Source organism: Notolabrus celidotus, chromosome 2 (assembly GCF_009762535.1).
Source record: "Notolabrus celidotus isolate fNotCel1 chromosome 2, fNotCel1.pri, whole genome shotgun sequence".
In the NCBI taxonomy this organism is placed as follows: Eukaryota; Metazoa; Chordata; class Actinopteri; order Labriformes; family Labridae; genus Notolabrus; species Notolabrus celidotus.
Window position 1 is genome coordinate 25,813,585 of NC_048273.1, and position 19,639 is coordinate 25,833,223.

General features: G+C 37.6%; 1 protein-coding gene across 1 annotated transcript; it reads right to left on the bottom strand.

The window, feature by feature from the left end:
• Positions 1-434: 434 nt before the first annotated feature.
• Positions 435-17,094, bottom strand: LOC117830249 (complement factor H-like). Its single transcript, XM_034708287.1, has 11 exons — positions 16,997-17,094; positions 15,142-15,324; positions 12,648-12,830; positions 12,343-12,534; positions 12,031-12,204; positions 11,216-11,383; positions 10,589-10,756; positions 3,337-3,495; positions 2,932-3,114; positions 1,674-1,859; positions 435-994 (listed from the first exon to the last, which is right to left on the bottom strand). Exons 1-11 carry the CDS (start codon positions 17,064-17,066, stop codon positions 891-893), a joined length of 1,770 nt encoding a protein of 589 aa, XP_034564178.1. The 5' UTR covers positions 17,067-17,094; the 3' UTR covers positions 435-890.
• Between the last annotated feature and the right edge of the window lie 2,545 nt (positions 17,095-19,639).

Below are 19,639 nucleotides of genomic sequence, written 5' to 3' on the forward strand. Positions count from 1 at the left end.
GAGAGTAAATGCTCCTTCATATCCATCCTTGCAGACATAAATGACCGTTTCACCATAAATGTATGACTCCTTATCGTAGCTCACTATGTTTGCATTCAAGTCTTGATTGGTTGATTACCCCTTCTACAATTATAATAACAGCAAAAACATCTCGTGCCTCCCTCATGGTTTAATTACTAAAAGCTACTTCTAACCGGAAAAAAGTATCACACCCCAGAAACACAAGAGGGCGCAGGCCATACATGGCGTCATTTTTGATTCTGTATATATAGACTTTCATTCTGTATGTTCAGACTTTCATTCCATATATTCAGATGGCACCAAAAAAACTTTTCTAACTGGTATGTTTAATCAATGTATGTAATGCAAACATTTAATTGAAATAAAATATACCTTTTCCCATCCCTGAGAAGCAATTTTGGTTCATATTTACAAGCTGATCCATGAAAGTAAACTTAATACCACTTGTTTAAGAGAGACCCCTGCCAAAGAGAAATTTTGCGACATGATGAAGCTGAGGTTTGGAAGCCAATAGTCAAAGCAAAATCTTTAAAAACTGCACCAACAAAATGCTGCTTTTAAAAAACTATATTACAATATTGCACTAACACACTCTTGTTGTACAGAACCCTTTCATTATAGGCTTTATTTTTAGAAATAAAAGAAGACAACACAATTAAAGACACAGCAATGTCCTTCTTATATTCAACAGCATATTCATATTTACTGGAACACAATAAGGTTGCAGTATAAGAAAGCTACTTCACAAAAATAATGCAGACCCATCTTCTCTTTCTCTCTTTTCTGTCCAAACAACACCACATGCAACAAGTTACCTAAAAATATACATTTCTGATGTTTTTATTGATACTTCTGTGGAACTCTAACAATTAGTCTTGCTCCATGGTGGGATCTGGGACAGCTGGGAGAACTTTGGGATCTGGGACAGGTGGGAGAGCTGTGGAAGGTGTGAGAGCTTGGGGACTGGCGGATGCTGTGGGAGAAAATTCTGTGTTCAATATCAGATCTCAACATGCAGTGGGTTTAATCATCTACCAATCAATCGACTTTCAATCATCCTGTCAGGTTGTTTTTCGCAATAAAACAAACATTGTGGTTTAACCTGAGAGGGCAAATATGAAAGACATCCTTGTTTGTGGTGTGCAATTCTTGAGGAATTTAAGTGAATTTGTACGTAGAGAAGAGGGTTACCCCCATTTTTTTAAATATCCTGACTTTAGAGTCAGAAATCTGACTGTAATGTTAATCTATGAATTCTGACTGTAATCTCGGAATTTGAGCACTTTTGCTCACTAAATCTCGGCCTTTCTTACCCTCAGGTGTGATGAAACTAAACACTTTTAAATATGAAACTGAAAAAAAACAAAGTGCCAGTAATCGTGTTGGTATTGGCCATCAAGGGTAGGTTATTATAGGATATCGGTATCAGCTAAAAAAAACATATAACATATATTGTGCATCCTTAGTAAAAATATCTCATGGTGGTTGAGTTTTCCTTGATTAGCAATGAACTATAACCTGAACCATGGAAACTAATCACCACAAGTCTGGACCATGCAAATACAATTCCTTTATTGGTGGTATTCAGAATTTTACACTCTCCTTCAATCTACTTGAATCTTTTTGTTATGAAATCTCTTTCACCTACTTACGTGTACATATGAAGTTCTTCTGTTCCCACTGGCCATCTATGCATTGAATCCTGTCGTCTCCCTCAGCTCTGTACTCCTCACGGCACACATAAACTACTTCAGAGCCAGACAAGTATTGCTTTTGAAAAGACGCCATGATTACTGCATTCGCAACTCTAGGTGGCGGGTTGCAGGGTTTGATGGAATCTGGAACATATAACATGCATGTTTTGAGTCAACAACTTATAGGGCCTGATCTACTAAGATCCCAAATAACAAGCGCTAATTTGCGTGTGCAAATAATAATTTTGCACGTGCTATTTCTGGGTGTGTTGCGGGTGATCTACTAAGACTGCGTGTGCAAATGATAACGAGTGCAAAAGTGGTGCGGACCGCCCTATTTTACGAGGATTTTGCGTGTGCTATCGGCTGTCACCATGGAGAGCTTGAAAGAGTGGTCTAAAGCGATAGATGAAGTTTGAAGCCATGGAGTTTGAGATCTTTGTGGAGGAGGGAAATAAACACATCGGTGAACTCCAGCAGAGACATCTCAGCGTTAGAAACGCGATTTGGGAGGCCATCTGTGAAAAGGTGAATGATGTGAAGATCTGTCGATGAAATAAACGCTTCTACTCTACTCCAAAATGCAATCAGTGTTCTGATGGAGTTTAGAGAGCGATTTGATGAGGCTAAGTCTGCCACTCTTGCTCTAGAAAAGTTAGGCGTCACTTGGATGAACACCGTCGCCTCACTGTCCCAGGGAGCAACTTTCGGGTGAATGTTTTTAATGCCTGATATCATCATCCAGCAACTGTCCCAAAGATTCACTAGCTTAAATGGAACTGTGAACATGTTTGAGTCAATTCACCCCAACACTCTGCTGCAAGCACGAGATGAGGAGTTACGCAGAGCTGCCTGGCGCAGCTAAGTGAGCCCTCATTCTCCAAGTTAAAACTAACTAAGAACCCCTTGATGAGCACGATGGGACAGAATAGACTGAGTGGACATGTCATGTTATCTATTGAGAATGACAGTTTAAAGAAAATGGACATACAGCGCATCGTGGACAAGTCCGCGGAGCTTAAGGCTCGTCCAAACAGCTATTTTGCTCATTTGAAAGACGCAATCCTCGGTGCTCCCGGTTAGTACGTCAGCTTTGTGCGCGCTATCAAGTTTGCACGTGTTTTTATACACGCAAACCTTTAGTAGATCAGGCCCATAGTCCTTTAATACTACTTACATTAGATAAAAGACAAACTGAATATGACTCATGACTCACGGATACACAGTGTCTCAGGTGATAATCCACCAAAATACCAGTTTCCCCCTTCGCAGGTCAATCTTTGAACCTGAGCATCGAATCCATTGTCACAATCAAGCCAGAGGGTTTGTCGAGTTCTAGTGCCTTGAGGTGTGACCCTTCCATTGGGAATCACAGGAGGCTCTCCGCACTGACTGTTCTCTGTAGTGGACATGATTACAAACATGGGGTTTGTATATTTCTGCAAGCTAACATGATAAGGAGTAAAATAAAATTCTCCCAAATCAGCCTCTTCATCACTTTGAAAATTGGAGGTTTGGTAAAAAACAAGCATTGAAAGAATTCAAACCACCACCAAATGAAAAATAGGGCAGGATACATTAACTGCTGCTTTTAACTCGACCTGTAAAAAAGATTCATTACCAATGCAGTCTTCAAGTCCAGTCCACCGTTTGCTTATGCATATGGCTTCGCCCCACCAGCCATTGGTGAAAAGTTTATAACCATCATAGCAGGTGTAGTACGCTTTGTCATCTTCTTCAGCAACAACAAATCCATTTGCAATTTCAATTTTTGGACATCCTGTCAATAAAAAACAAAGAGAAAAGTTATATTCAGACAGAAGACACCAGAAGAAAGGGCCTTCTCCCTTATGCTTGTGCTGAGTCTTTTGAGTGTGACAATGTCAATATCTGTCTGTTTCCAAAGTGGAGGTCTGGATGTTATTAGACATGTTTTAAAGGTGACATATTATGCTCTTTTTCATCAAAATATATTGACCTAAGAGGTCCCCAAAACATGTCTTTGAAGTTTATGCTCAAAAAAACACTTTGAAACCAGATTTTGGCATGCCTGTAAACCCCTCTTTTTCAGCCCTGCTCAGAACAGGCTGTTTTCTGTCTGTGCCTTTAAATGAGAAGGAGCTCTCTGACCACGCCCCCTCAGGAAGTGGATGTGGCCTCGGCTCTCCAGCACGTTGATCTAATGTTTACATGTTGGCAGAATATACACGGCTGCTCACAGACCCCGGTTACTTCAACCCTCTGAATTTGATCCAGAATCTGATCCTGACGGAGAGGCGCCTACAGCAGGACCTTTCTGAACGATTGGTCACAGATTTTGTGTTTCTTGTTGTTTTATTTGTCAGTATGTCGATGTGTGTCTTGGTACACAGCTACGAACATGTAACCATGAGGCTATGCTAACTAGCACTAGCACTTTTCCATGAAAAATAAAAATCATCCACTAGATCTTCAAATCTGCAGACGTGGGGAGTAAAACCTACATTTGTGTTTCTTAAGACAGCCTACAACTAGCATGCCTCCCTCCTTAGCTCCTTGTTAGCACACGTGTGCAGGGCTGAACAAGCTCCGAGCTCTGACTTCTGTTACAGACCGGATCTTGTTGTGACGTATGAAAAACACGGAAAACTGAAAATGGCTCATTTCAGCACACAGTTACAGAAAGGTGGAGAAATCAAAACGGGCAGAATGTATTTTTTTCATTTTCGTGGGGTTTGTAGACATGCCAGGGACACATTTTTCAGGTAGTGAACCATTAAAAAGTCGATTTTGCATGATATGTCACCTTTAATGTAACAAGTTTACGTTGGTGGCTTTCTAGTGAACACTTATTGAATGCATTGGCATGATTTTTGGTTAAAATATTTATGTATGCTTTGATAACAAGACATGTTTTTTGGTGGAAAAATATTTTGTCTGCGAGAAAGAATAAAAAATGGGGGAGTTTTACACCAGAGTTTTAAATCACAGCCTGAGTCTGGGATTAAGCTACGAAAGCATTTCTTATTAAATATTTCTATTTCTACTTTTAAATATATTTTTTGGTGCTACTTTTATGCCTCACATGTATCCAGAATGCTCAATCAATCAATCAATCAATCAATCAATCAATCAATCAATCAATCAATCAATCAATCAATCTTTATTTGTATAGCGCCAAATCACAACAAACGTTATCTCAAGACGCTTTTACAAACATAGGAGGTCTAGACCACTCTATGTCAAATTGTGAACAGAGATCCAACTTCAAGACAGGGTAAGACTCAGTCTGACCCCACCTTAATCCATCATGAGCATTGCACATCGCAGTATTTAGCTAGTTACAGTGGTGACTGGTGAGGAAAAACTTCCTTTTAACAGGCAGAAACCTCAGGCAGAACCAAACTCATGTTAGACACCCATCATGCCTCGACCGAGTTGGGTCTGGAAAGACAGATAGGGGGTAGTAAGAGAGAGAAGTGATAGTGATGAGACGAGTCGTAGAAGCTGTTGCTGCTGGAGTCCAGCACGTCCGTATCAGCTGGAGTCCAGATCGTCTGCTTTGTGCATTAAAGCTGTTGTTGAGTATTCGAGCACCATCTTCTTGGTAACTTCTTCTGGAAACAATGGACAACATTTCTCAGCATTTTACACTTTTTAGATGACATTAAAAGTGTATTTCATACACCAAATTTTACAGTATTTAACACAGCCATATTATATGTAGGAAAGCCGGGTAAGTACAGATATATTGACCGAACTCTGCCTCCTCCCAGCATCACCCACGTGCCAGTCTGAAGACTCATGTCATCATTTCTAGGTTAACTTCACTATACCTTCACAAAGTGGTTCCGGAGTCCATCCATCTCTGGTGCATGTGGCTTGGTTGGATTTTGCCCTGTATCCAATCTGACAGTTATAACTTACAGTGTCATCCAGTCTTAGTAAGTGGTTCCATCTGACACCCCAATAATTCACATTCAGGCCTTTTTCACTTCTGCATCTGACCTCTAGAACAAGAGAAAAACTTATGTCTCTTCAATGAATCATGAGATTGATTAGTTTAATGATTGATTCACGCAGAATAGAAAACAACAGGCTCATAATCTGTCTCTGACAGGTTACTAAGCTACCATGTGGTTTCATACCTTGGCATAAAGGTGTGATATCCCAGTTTCCATCATCCATACATGTAGATGTGGCTGACGTGATCAGAGGTGTAGTAATATAATACTTGTCACCACAATTGACTGTGACTCTCTCACCAGGTGAGAACACAGTTGTGTATTCAGGGTCGTAACTGGATCCTCTAAGATGGGTGGGGAGTTTACATTTTGTTGCTGTTGGGATAAAAAATAAAATAACATGTTTATCAGTTTGTTAAAAGAGGCTAACTAATACTGTGACAACCATTCATTAATCAGTGTTACATTAATTATTAGTCCATACTTACGTTCACAGACAGGTGCAGGGCTAAACGCAGCTGAATTTCCCAGTTTTATGCATTTTGAAAGTATTTCGCTCTGTTTTTGGTAATTTGGATGACAAACAAAATGCAGGACTTCATTTTCCCTGTAATCTCGCAAATCTCCAGTTATGTGTCCATTATCAATCACAGGTACTGAACATTTGATCTCTGTTGAGGAATGGATACCTGTGAAAATGAACATTTGATTATGAAACTGGAAATGAACATTAGACACTGATTAAACAGATGGTTTCTTATTATTTGTTTTCTCACTGGTTTGTAGGATGGCTCATCAGGTTAACTGACCACACCTGACTGCTCCATCCTACAATTAACAAGCTGCAGTCCTTCAGTCACTCTCTGGTTCTGCATGTGTGAGGACATCTCCTCTCCTACTCTTTTGGATTTTGATATTATTTTCACTCACTACATATTCTCAATTAGACACCCATCAATCAATCAATCAGACTTTATTTATAAAGCGCTTTTCATACAATGACATTGTAACATAAAGTGCTGTACAAGAAAAACAACTTAAAATTGAATAAATTAAGAAAAAGATCCCAGCCCCGACCACAAACCCACTCCACAATCCTAAGGTTAACAACACAATATGCAACAGTAGTAATAAAAACAATAAAAAAAAAAAAAAAATCTAAATAATTTGCTGAACGAACTGAGGAAATGCTCTCATGTCATCTTAATGAGGAAAAACTGGAGGTAATATAAGATGTTAAAACTCAAAACAGGAAATTAAAATCACCAAAGTAGAATTTCTAAGATAATAAAAGACTAAAATATTAAACCATTAAAAGAAAATAAGATGTGAGACTTAAAATAAATAAATAAGTAAATAAATAAATAAAGTAGAATAAAAGTGACTAAATTTGAAATAGATAATAAATAAATAAATAAATAAATAAATAAAACTGTTAAGAATAAAAATAAAACTTAGTTAAAAGCAAAACTAAAAAGGTTGGTCTTGAGTTTGCCCTTAAAAATATTTATGCTCTGGGCAGCCCTCAGATCCTCAGGCAGGGTGTTCCACAGGCGTGGGCTGTGATAATAAAAAGTTGCCTCACCGTGGGTCTTAGTTTTTACGTTTGGTACAGTTAAAAGTCCGCTACCTGAAGACCTGAGGGCTCTCACTGGCTCATATGATAAAAGCAAATCTGATAAATAAGAAGGGCCAAGGTTAGTAAAATTAGGATCATCCACTAGATCTTCAAATCTGCAGACGTGGGGAGTAAAACCTACATTTATGTTTCTTAAGACAGCCTACAACTAGCATGCCTCCCTCCTAAGCTCCTTGTTAGCACACATGTGTGCAGGGCTGAACAAGCTCCGAGCTCTGACTTCTGTTACAGACCGGATCTTGTTGTGACGTATGAAAAACACGGAAAACTGAAAATGGCTCATTTCAGCACACATTTACAGAAAGGTGGAGAAATCAAAACAGGGGCAGAATGTATTTTTTTCATTTTCGTGGGGTTTGTAGACATGCCAGGGACACATTTTTCAGGTAGTGAACCATTAAAAAGTCAATTTTGCATGATATGTCACCTTTAATGTAACAAGTTTACGTTGGTGGCTTTCTAGTGAACACTTATTGAATGCATTGGCATGATTTTTGGTTAAAATATTTATGTATGCTTTGATAACAAGACATGTTTTTTGGTGGAAAAATATTTTGTCTGCGAGAAAGAATAAAAAATGGGGGAGTTTTACACCAGAGTTTTAAATCACAGCCTGAGTCTGGGATTAAGCTACGAAAGCATTTCTTATTAAATATTTCTATTTCTACTTTTAAATATATTTTTCGGTGCTACTTTTATGTAAATATCTCATTCTGTGCTATTTTTTATCCCTCCTTTAAATTATGGTTGGTGGAGCTGGAGTACTTTTATATCATGTTTTCTTGTTTTCATAGTTTGTCAATTCGGATTGGTTTGTATGGTTTTATGTGCATGTTGTTTTGTAACTGGATGTCAAACTGGATGTAATCATTTTGTTGTACAACAAATCTACCTACGGGTATAAATAAAGTAACCTCACCTAACCTAACGTTAACCTTTGCTGCTTCAGCGTCCAGACCAACTTCTATGCAGCCTGTGGTAAGCAGTAGACAGAACAACTTTATTAGGGGTCTTCAAACTGCACTTACAGATGTTATAAACAGACAGCTATTCTTAACAGAGCTATGCTACTAGAATAACCTAACCTAACCTAACCTAATGTCCATTCGTTGACACCTTTTCTCTAAAACAGATTCAGTGTAATCCTTTGGTTATTCACATATGCTCCAGTTGCTCTAATTCAAACATGTTTAAAATTAAAAGTCTTGTCTCAAAGGAAAGCAAGTTTAGCCAGCACACATAAACAAGCAAAGCGTCAAACTTAAGACAGAACAACATTATTAGTGGTCTACAAACTGCACTTACAGATGTTTTAAACAGACTACAATTCTCACTGCTAACTCTCTCTCTCTCATTCTATTTTCTCTCAGCCCGTCGACTCGCTCACTGTCACTTCACACACAGATGTCATATCCTCTTTCACTCTCACTCACTCTAAGTTCCACACTTATGCACACAGCTATTCTTAAGAGAGCTACGCTACTAGTATAACCCAACCTAACCTAACCCAACCTAACCTAACCCAACCTAACCTGACCTGACCTGACCTAACCCAACCTAACATAACCCAACCTAACCTAACCTGACCTGACCTGACCTAACCCGACCCGACCTGACCTGACCTAACCTAACCTGACCTGACCTGACCTGACCTAACCTAACCTAACCTAACCTAACATATTCACATATGCTCCAGTTGCTCTAATTCAAACATGTTTAAAATGAGAAGTCTTGTCACAAAGGAAAGCAAGTTTAACCGGCACACATAAACAAGCAAAGCTTCAAACTTAAGACAGAACAACTATAATTGTATTTACTGCAAGATGAAGCTCCACATATTGGAGGTATTATAGTTTTGTGCATGGTATTGCTGAAAAAGAAATGAAATGTATCATTTAATTCACGCTTTACGGCTTAAGGCTGATTTATACTTCTGCGTCGCCCCAAGCAGCAGGGGCTGACGCGGACATGAGCCCCACATACTTGTGCGTCGATGTGTCCGTGTCGCGCAGCAATTCTCCTCCGATACGCCTGAGGGCAGTGTGGTCTCTCTGATAGCCGGTCGCCTGCTTCCGGTCCTGCTACGATCTCTGTTTACTTTTCCACATCGATTCAGAGCGTGTTCTGTTACTCTACAGCTGATACATGTTGCTGTTTATCATACAGACATTATTACATGAAGAATAGAGAGGAGGAGATGAAATACACGGCCGATGTGTGGCCGATGTCTGGCCGATGTCCGGGATCCCGGAAGTGCTGTGAATGCGGGAAAGACAAAGCCGTTGAGCGGACCAATCACAGAGCTTGCAGTCCGCGTCGGCTCTACGCGTAGTTACATTTTGGAGGAGGTGCACGTCAGCTACGTGCGTAGGCCTCTGCGTAGGTACGGGAGCTACGCGGACCTACGGCGTAGGGTTTGCCGTCGATTCGACGCAGAAGTATAAATCAGCCTTTAGATTCTATGGCAGGCAAGACTGGGAAAATATTTCACTTTTAAAACTCCAGAAGCTTGTCTCCTTGGTTCCCAGACATTTACAGTGTTGTTAAAAGAAGAGGAGATGCAACACAATGGCAAACATGCCCTTGTGCCAACTGTTTTGAAGCAGGTTCCTACAATCAAATTTAAAATGAGCAGACATGTTTCATAAAATAATGAAATATTCCAAAGTTTAAAATATTATCTTTGCACTATCTTCAACTGGAGATAGGCTTTAGTTGATTTGCCATGCCATCAAAATCTGTTGTTATTAACACTTTATATAGCGTCTTAACTTTTGTGGAATTGTGGTTGAACCTATTAACTTACCACAATTGTCTTTAAATGCATGATTATGACCCAATAAGGAAGAAAATAGTTTAAAAATGGTTATGCAAGAACATGTATCCAGAATGCTTTGTGCATTAAAGCTGTTGTTGAGTATTCGAGCACCATCTTCTTGGTAACTTGTTGACATAACCTAACCTGACCTGACTTAAACTAACCTGACCTGACCTAACCTGACCTAACCCGACCTAACCTGACCTGCCCTAACCTAACCCGACCTAACCTGACCTGACCTGCCCTAACCTAACCTGACCTAACCTGACCTGACCTGACCTAACCCAACCTAACCTGACCTAACCTGACCTAACCTGACCTAACAATTAGAGTTGAACTGTTCCAGCATTTCAACATTTTGGAGACATAAGGAATACTCCACAACAAAGGAAACAAAGTAACTGAAAGTCCATAATATTTTTAACTATAATCATGCATTAAGCCTATAAGTGTTGTAGTTGTAGGTTCTTACCTTGACAGCTCTGAACCCCAGTCCATTCACCTTTTTGACAGGTAACAGTAATCTGTTGGTAAGGATCTTCTTGGCATCTATATATGACTTGTTGGTCATGGTCGTAAATTCTCCTGTTATTCTGGATAATATATGCACCTGGGATGTCCATTTGTTGACACCTTTTCACTGAAACAGATTCAGTGAAATTATTTGGTCATTCATATATGCTCCAGTTGCTCTAATTCAAACATGTTTAAAATGAGAAGTCTTGTCTCAAAGGAAAGCAAGTTTAACCAGCACACACAACTATAATTGTATTTACTGCAAGATGAAGCTCCACATATTGGAGGTATTATAGACACATTTATTGTTTGTTTGCGTAGATGTATGATTAAATGAAAGAAACCGCGTTTCACTGATATTAGGGCTGCTGTATGGGGTCCCTACAGCACTGAATGATGAGGTTTTCATAACAGCAGTCATCCGGGAGACTTGATCACTGTTATTTTTTTCAGCCGTCAGAAAAGATTTTTGCTGTTTCTCTTATAAATGATCAATATGGAGTTAGGAGAAAATCTGGAGATGCATACATTTAAAAATCAAACAGAGCATGTCAACAATGAATTATTATCCATTCTTTCTTACCTGTACATTGTGCATTTCCGTACCACCGATTTCCCATACAGGTGAGAGTAAATTCTCCTTCATATCCATCCTTGCAGACATACCTGACCCTTTCATCATAAATGTATGACTCCTTATCGTTGCTCACTATGTTTGCATTCAAGACCATCTTTTTTGTGCATGGTCTTGCTGAAAAAGAAATGAAATGTACCATTTAATTCACAATGACAAACATGCCCCTGTCCCAACTGTTTTAAAGCAGGTTCCTACCATCAAATTTAAAATGAGCAGACATGTTTCATAAAATAATGAAATATTCCAAAGTTTAAAATATTATCTTTGCACTATCTTCAACTGGAGATACCCTTTAGTTGATTTGACATGCCATCAAAATCTGTTCTTATTAATACTTTATAAAGCGTCCTGACTTTTGTGGAATTGGGGTTGAACCTATTAACATACCACGATAGTCTTTAAATACATGATTATGACCCAATAAGGAAGAAAATAGTTTAAAAATGGTTCTGCAAGACTAGTCTGCCTCACATGTATCCAGAATGCTTTGTGCATTAAAGCTGTTGTTGAGTATTCGAGCACCATCTTCTTGGTAACTTCTTCTGGACAAAATAGACTACATTACTCTGCATTTTACACTTTTTAGATGACATTAAAAGTGTATTTCATACACCAAATTTTACAGTATTTAACACAGCCATATTATTTGTGGGAAAGCCAGGTAAGTACAGATATATTGACCGAACTCTGCCTCCTCCCAGCATCACCCACGTGCCAGTCTGAAGACTCATGTCATCATTTCTAGGTTAACTTCACTATACCTTCACAAAGTGGTTCCGGAGTCCATCCATCTCTGGTGCATGTGGCTTGGTTGGATTTTGCCCTGTATCCAATCTGACAGTTATAACTTACAGTGTCATCCAGTCTTAGTATGTGGTTCCATCTGACACCCCAATAATTCACATTCAGGCCTTTTTCACTTCTGCATCTGACCTCTAGAACAAGAGAAAAACTTATGTCTCTTCAATGAATCATGAGATTGATTAGTTTAATGATTGATTCACGCAGAATAGAAAACAACAGGCTCATAATCTGTCTCTGACAGGTTACTAAGCTACCATGTGGTTTCATACCTTGGCATAAAGGTGTGATATCCCAGTTTCCATCATCCATACATGTAGATGTGGCTGACGTGATCAGAGGTGTAGTAATATAATACTTGTCACCACAATTGACTGTGACTCTCTCACCAGGTGAGAACACAGTTGTGTATTCAGGGTCGTAACTGGATCCTCTAAGATGGGTGGGGAGTTTACATTTTGTTGCTGTTGGGATAAAAAATAAAATAACATGTTTATCAGTTTGTTAAAAGAGGCTAACTAATACTGTGACAACCATTCATTAATCAGTGTTACATTAATTATTAGTCCATACTTACGTTCACAGACAGGTGCAGGGCTAAACGCAGCTGAATTTCCCAGTTTTATGCATTTTGAAAGTATTTCGCTCTGTTTTTGGTAATTTGTATGACAAACAAAATGCAGGACTTCATTTTCGTTGTAATCTCGCAAATCTCCAGTTATGCGTCCATTATCAATCACAGGTACTGAACATTTGATCTCTGTTGAGGAATGGATACGTGTGAAAATGAACATTTGATTATGAAACTGGAAATGAACATTAGACACTGATTAAACAGATGGTTTCTTATTATTTGTTTTCTCACTGGTTTGTAGGATGGCTCATCAGGTTAACTGACCACACCTGACTGCTCCATCCTACAATTAACAAGCTGCAGTCCTTCAGTCACTCTCTGGTTCTGCATGTGTGAGGACATCTCCTCTCCTACTCTTTTGGATTTTGATATTATTTTCACACACTACATATTCTCAATTAGACACCCATCAATCAATCAATCAGACTTTATTTATAAAGCGCTTTTCATACAATGACATTGTAACATAAAGTGCTGTACAAGAAAAACAACTTAAAATTGAATAAATTAAGAAAAAGATCCCAGCCCCGACCACAAACCCACCCCACAATCCTAAGGTTAACAACACAATATGCAACAGTAGTAATAAAAACAATAAAAAAAAAAAAAAATCTAAATAATTTGCTGAACGAACTGAGGAAATGCTCTCATGTCATCTTAATGAGGAAAAACTGGAGGTAATATAAGATGTTAAAACTCAAAACAGGAAATTAAAATCACCAAAGTAGAATTTCTAAGATAATAAAAGACTAAAATATTAAACCATTAAAAGAAAATAAGATGTGAGACTTAAAATAAATAAATAAGTAAATAAATAAATAAAGTAGAATAAAAGTGACTAAATTTGAAATAGATAATAAATAAATAAATAAATAAATAAATAAAACTGTTAAGAATAAAAATAAAACTTAGTTAAAAGCAAGACTAAAAAGGTTGGTCTTGAGTTTGCCTTTAAAAATATTTATGCTCTGGGCAGCCCTCAGATCCTCAGGCAGGGTGTTCCACAGGCGTGGGCCGTGACAATAAAAAGCTGCCTCACCGTGGGTCTTAGTTTTTACGTTTGGTACAGTTAAAAGTCCGCTACCTGAAGACCTGAGGGCTCTCACTGGCTCATATGATAAAAGCAAATCTGATAAATAAGAAGGGCCAAGACCATTAAGAGATTTAAAAACCAATAAAATAATCTTAAAATCTATTCTAAAAGATACTGGAAGCAAATGCAGAAACTTTAAAATTGGTGTGATGTGGGCTCTCTTTCTGGTCTTCGTCAGCATTCTAGCTGCTGAGTTCTGGAGCAGCTGAAGCTGAGAAATGTTCTTTTTGGGGAGACCAGAAAGAAGATCATTACAATAATCAATTCTACAGGTTATAAAAGCATGAACTAGTGTCTCTGCATTGGCTTGAGAGAGAAACTTTATTTGTATAGCGCATTTCATACATGAGGGCAACTCAATGTGCTTTACATTAAAACATTAAATGCATTGGAGACATTCAGACAGGCATAAAAGAACAAAATTAATGCTCAATTTAAGTTTGCCTTCTCCGGTTAGTAAAATTAGGAGCCAGCTTATACTAGGCGTAAAAGTCATGTGTAAAATTACAGACCTTTTCTCTAAGTTTCCTTTATTGAAATGGAATTCAAAGTTAGTATAAACAGTACATTTGCTTCAAGTTTGTCCTTAAATGGCATTTTTTAACAGTGCAAATTTGTGGAATGAATTCATAAAAGCAGATAACTGTTGTGCTTTGTTCATTTATTATTTCATTTTTAGAAATTTCATCTTTTTTTTCCCTCACTGGCAAGATACTGCTGGTAAAACTCCATTTGTCATGTAAAAATGTGAAATTGCATTTGAATTAGGAAATTCAAGATGCTGATTATTGTTGTGGCTGTTAAAGGGGAAAATTAGAAGTAAAACACAGAATAAATAATAAATGTAATGATAAAATGAAAGAAGTAGTCATATAATGAAAAATATTATATTAAAAAATAAATGTCCTTTGAAAAATATTTACATTTGTAGCACAAGTTGGGTTGTGCTTGTGTGCTCATGTAGTTTTATTTTTTAACAGTCTTATGCCTTGGCCGACTGTGTTGTTCATCTTTCTGACCCATCACTACTGTTAACTGTCAAAGCTGGCAGGAGATCCAGCACCAAAGCTATGTCATCCACTGCTGCAGACAGGGTCATCTTTACCACCTAATCTCGCTCACTTTAAGAACCTCTGACCAAAACCACTAATGTCCGTCCTACTGTACGCTCTATGTTGAAGTTTTCTAATGTTTTACAATACCATCAGAAAGCCCATTCCTTTGTGTTTAATGCATGTATGTTTCGGTCTCTTTTTCCCCTCTTCCCTTCATTTTCCCTCCCTTGTTAGCTTAAATTAGGACCTAAATGTTTTTTCCAGTTTTCATACAGCCTATATACTTTACCTTCACATGTTGGCTCTTTGCTGCTCCACTCTCCATTTTCGTCACAATATATCTCTGGTGAACCCATTAGAACATGTGTGTTGGACTTGCACCTAAATCCCAACACATTTCCATAGGTCGCTTCTTCTGGGTCCCCTGTCACCAGAACGTTGTCATCCACATGAATCACTTGGCACTGACGGGCTGGAAAAGGAAACATCAACTTAAACATACATGCACAGTCAGTCGAGCAATAAAATCTTTATGTCTGAGGGATGGAATTTAGAAATAAACACAGGAACTTCAAACACAGGAAAAAAAAAAACGTTGTTTATGTAATTCGATGACATTATCTGCTGCTTGTAAGCAGTGCGTTTTGAGATTCAGCTTTCTATCTAATATCTCGGCACAAACTTGTAAAAAAGGAATATTTATTTCTCATGTTTTTGGTTGTGTGAAAAAAAAAGTGTATGAAATTCTGCTGACAGAAACATAATTTGGCATAACAACAATGACTTTAAGAAGTTGTTGGTCATACCGTAGAAGACCAACATCTCATGCTTCTTACCTTTTTAAAAACTAATGTATTCTATTTATAATTAAATCTGTGCACATGCATATCTGAGCTGTTGTATTGAGGTTGTTTTGATGGTTTTGTAAGTACACTCTGGAAGTGGTTTTACTTGTAGACCTTGAAAAGGTTTCCAACACACCTAGACGTGTGTTTATAATCTCTTCACGTGACTTGTGTTTTTGTATTAATGTGAAATAAGTAAAATAAAAATCTGACAATGAGGGATCCCTTGCTTTTCATGAATATGTACTAAGCTGAGGGATTGTGTCCTGCAGTAGAAATAAGTTGTTGATTTTAAGACAAGCTGCTTCAGAAAACGCCAAAAAACCATACTACAAACACGACAGAAAGCTCTGCATTCATAATGAGCTTAAAGCTCCTGTGAGGAGTTACAATTTGTTTACAAAAAATACTTAAATTAACAATGACTCCTCTCTGTGACCCACTATAGCAAACCAAGCCATCAGCCACAAGATGAATAACTTTTACAACTCAATTCGATCTGCAGAATCCCTCTCTACTTTCAAAAGACAGCTAAAGACCCAGCTCTTTAGGAAACACTGTGCACTTAGCTAGACTGTTCTCCACTGTTGTACCCAGCGGCAGATTGTGTCTTCCAGCTACAGTTGACTCGCACTGTCCTGCTCTACTGTGGGAATCTGTGTTCAGCTCTGGAGTGACCCAGAACTTGGTACTTCGGTAATTATTTTGGTGATGACGAGTTAATTGTTGATGATGATAATGAAAGGTATAAAACGGTTTGGTTGCTTCATTGTCGATGGTCCTTATTTTACTATTAAATAAATAAATAAATGAATAAATGAATAAATGAAAAAATAAATAAATAATCCTTATTTACTTTTGTGCATTGCCTTTACACTGCTTGGCAGTACCTGTATCCAAATGGACTTGAAGCACTTTGTTACTCTTACTGATCTTGTTTCCTCTTCTCTAGATCTTTGCTTGTGTTGTTCTTGTTCTCGTATTTACGTCGCTTTGGATATAAGTGTCTGCTATATGACATTGTAACATTGTAACAGTAATGTTTAAAACCACCAGGGGACATTTTGTAAGAGTGATACATTTTAGTGTTAAAATAACACAGGCTGACGATGTTTGTGAAAACATTACAAAAGTACAGGACAAAATAAGCAAAGGTAAGATGTACTGCTTTGTCCACAGGGGGGCCTTAAAAACGAGCAAGAACAATAAAAAAATGTACTTATTAGTGTTAATACCCTAGACAAAATGCTAAACAAAAATGAAACGGTAAAGTAAATGGAGCAGACTGCGTGATCTTACCTTGACTCTTTACTAGTGTCAGTGTTTGAATCCATAAAAACAGGACACAGCTTTTGGTTATTACGTGCATTTTACCTTCATAGCCCAGAACAGTCACACAGAAGTAGCAACTGGAGACTGAAGCACTATTATACACAGAGAGAGCTGCTGGATTTCACAGGCAAAAAATGTATTGCTCAATGATTTACGCAAGTCTGTCCCAGCCTCTGGCTCTGATTTTAGACTCACAGGGAAGTGCCCACTCAGACCCTATGATTACACAACAGGTCCTGAACAAATCCTTAAGAGCAACAGGAAGTCTCTATTAAACAACACAAACTGGTGTTTGTATGAATTATTTCATTGATAAGCTCTTTTTTTAATGAAAAAGACAGTACTGTACAGTAATATCGTGTTATTATACAGTCATTGAAAAAAATATTGGACCAACCTTGTTTTCTGGCCTCTTATGTATACCCAGGGAATATAATTAAGCTTAAGCATTTCAAAAAGGACATAACATATTTTTTAATCAGCTGCATTTTTTGTCGTGTTCATTGTATTCTTCAGGTCATATACCTTTAGTGGTACCAGGCATTAAATTGAACAAGAAATTGAAGAAAACAGGGGTGGTCTAATAGTTTTTTTCCATGACTAGTTTTTGCTGTGTTTCTTTTTACATGCAGCTGTGTAATTACAGTTTTAGTGGTTTCATGCCTGTGTGCAATCAGGCCTTGACTTGTTTATCACTCAGCGACAAAAAAAGAGTATTCCAGTAAGTTTTTGTTTACACCTGGGTAATAATTTGCCGAAATCAATAAAGCAAACAAAACATGTTGCATTTCAGTGAGTCAGCTTGGGCTTGTCTCGGGTAAAGTCAAAAGAAAGAGAAAATAAAGCAGATTGTTTGTGTCCAAATTAATTCATATATTATATTTAAAAAGATTAAGGTCATTTAAGTATTGTTAAAAGTCACTTTCAGATGGTTGATACAAATATCAGCCTGTTGATGGCCTTGTAAAGGCAGAAACTGCTGCCAATAGTCTGTGAACATATAATTACTAATGAAACAAATGTAGCTGTTGGGCAATGCAGAGTTTCCCTTTATTACTCAACCAAGCTTCTCATTATTTATACTCAATTGATTTTGATGCTAAAGTCAAGTGCATCTGCACTTGTACATACATTTCTTAAACTTGTTTGTTGCTCTTTTTGCTTTGAACAAATTACAAGAAGACCTGAAACTCAATGAACTACTACTTTGGGTGATTTTGTGGTGATGGGAAACGGCTTGGAGGCAGAAATGTCTGACTGCAGATCTTCTGTTTGGGATGATTTGGACAAAATTTTGTCATTTGATTTGTTAATTCGTGTTTTTAATGTATTACAGTCACAGTTAATTTATTATGTGGCTGCTTATTGTTTGTCATAAACTTTGTTTACTGTGCTGCTGCCTGTTGTGGCCAGGACAAGTCTAGAAATAACACACTCATGATGTGTTAAGCTTAAAGATGTATGAACAAAGATGGTTAAAATCTGTTATGTAAAAATAACTTTATACTTTCATAAGGACTTGAAAAAGTGTTACAATTCTTGACAGGTGTACATTTCACATAGTATTAGTCTTTATTTTATTTTTATTTTTTTCAAACTGCAGTAGAGTTGATACTTGATGGCATTGAGGTCTTAACTTATCTGTGACCAATTGCATCTGTTTCTTATAATATTGAAAAAAAGAGGAAAAACCGGAGCACTCATCTAAAAAATAATTGTTCAAATGTCATTTTAAACCGGCAACATAATTCAAAACTATTTACTCTAACGTGTTTGGGTGTCCGTCCTTCTTCAGGAAGTTACAGATACATGCGGTGAAACAGAACTTATATACACAAAGGGTGAGTGAAGGGTGATGATAGAGACTGCTATAGTAAGGGACCATCAGTATTAGCTAATCTCATCCATACACATCCACACACCGCTGAACAACAGCGGGAGCAATTTGGGGTTCAGTGTCTTGCCCAAGAGTCTTAACTTGAAAATCCAGGAACTTTCAGTTTGATGTAAGTATAAACTCCCAGATATGCCCAGCTTTTGGTTGCTGTTGTGCTTTTCTTTGAAATGTCTAGCCATGAGAGCCATACATTGTTGTCCTTGTGTACTGAGAGTCTTGGTAAGGAGGATTTATTCTAAAATAATCTAAGTTATACAGTCTGAATGTGTTTATACAGTCTGAATGTGTTTATACAGTCTGAATGTATTAAAGAGAGTTTATTTCATACATATTTTATCAGTCCTCAGGTCTTGACAAAGGGACACAGCTGTTTCAGGAACTGCTTAACAGTGACCTCATGAGGCTAGGAAATAACACACCACAGACTGTATGGACAGAAGTAAGGGCACATAAACTGGAGGTGCTTTTATTTTTTCTTACAAGCAAGGTAAATATTTCAATGTTAAAGTCATTAAATTTTTCTGTAATATGCAATTACAAAGCAGTATTAACACTGCTGCAAAAATAAGAAAGCTGTCAAAGACTCAGGCAGATTCACAACGTGAAGGTTAATACAGACAGCACAGATAATTATAATTATATATTATTATTACAGAGAAGCAGGATGCAGAAATGATATGCTAAGATGTGTTTAGGTCTTTTAATAGAAACAG

Coding starts and splice junctions, on each gene's coding strand:
- LOC117830249 (XM_034708287.1), bottom strand. CDS start 17,066: ATGCACGTAATAACCAAAAGCTGTGTCCTGTTTTTATGGATTCAAACA. Junction 11,384..12,030: donor TCCGGAACCACTTTGTGAAG/GTATAGTGAAGT, acceptor TTTCTTTTTCAG/CAAGACCATGCACAAAAAAG. Junction 1,860..2,931: donor ACCTGAGACACTGTGTATCC/GTGAGTCATGAG, acceptor TATATGTTCCAG/ATTCCATCAAACCCTGCAAC.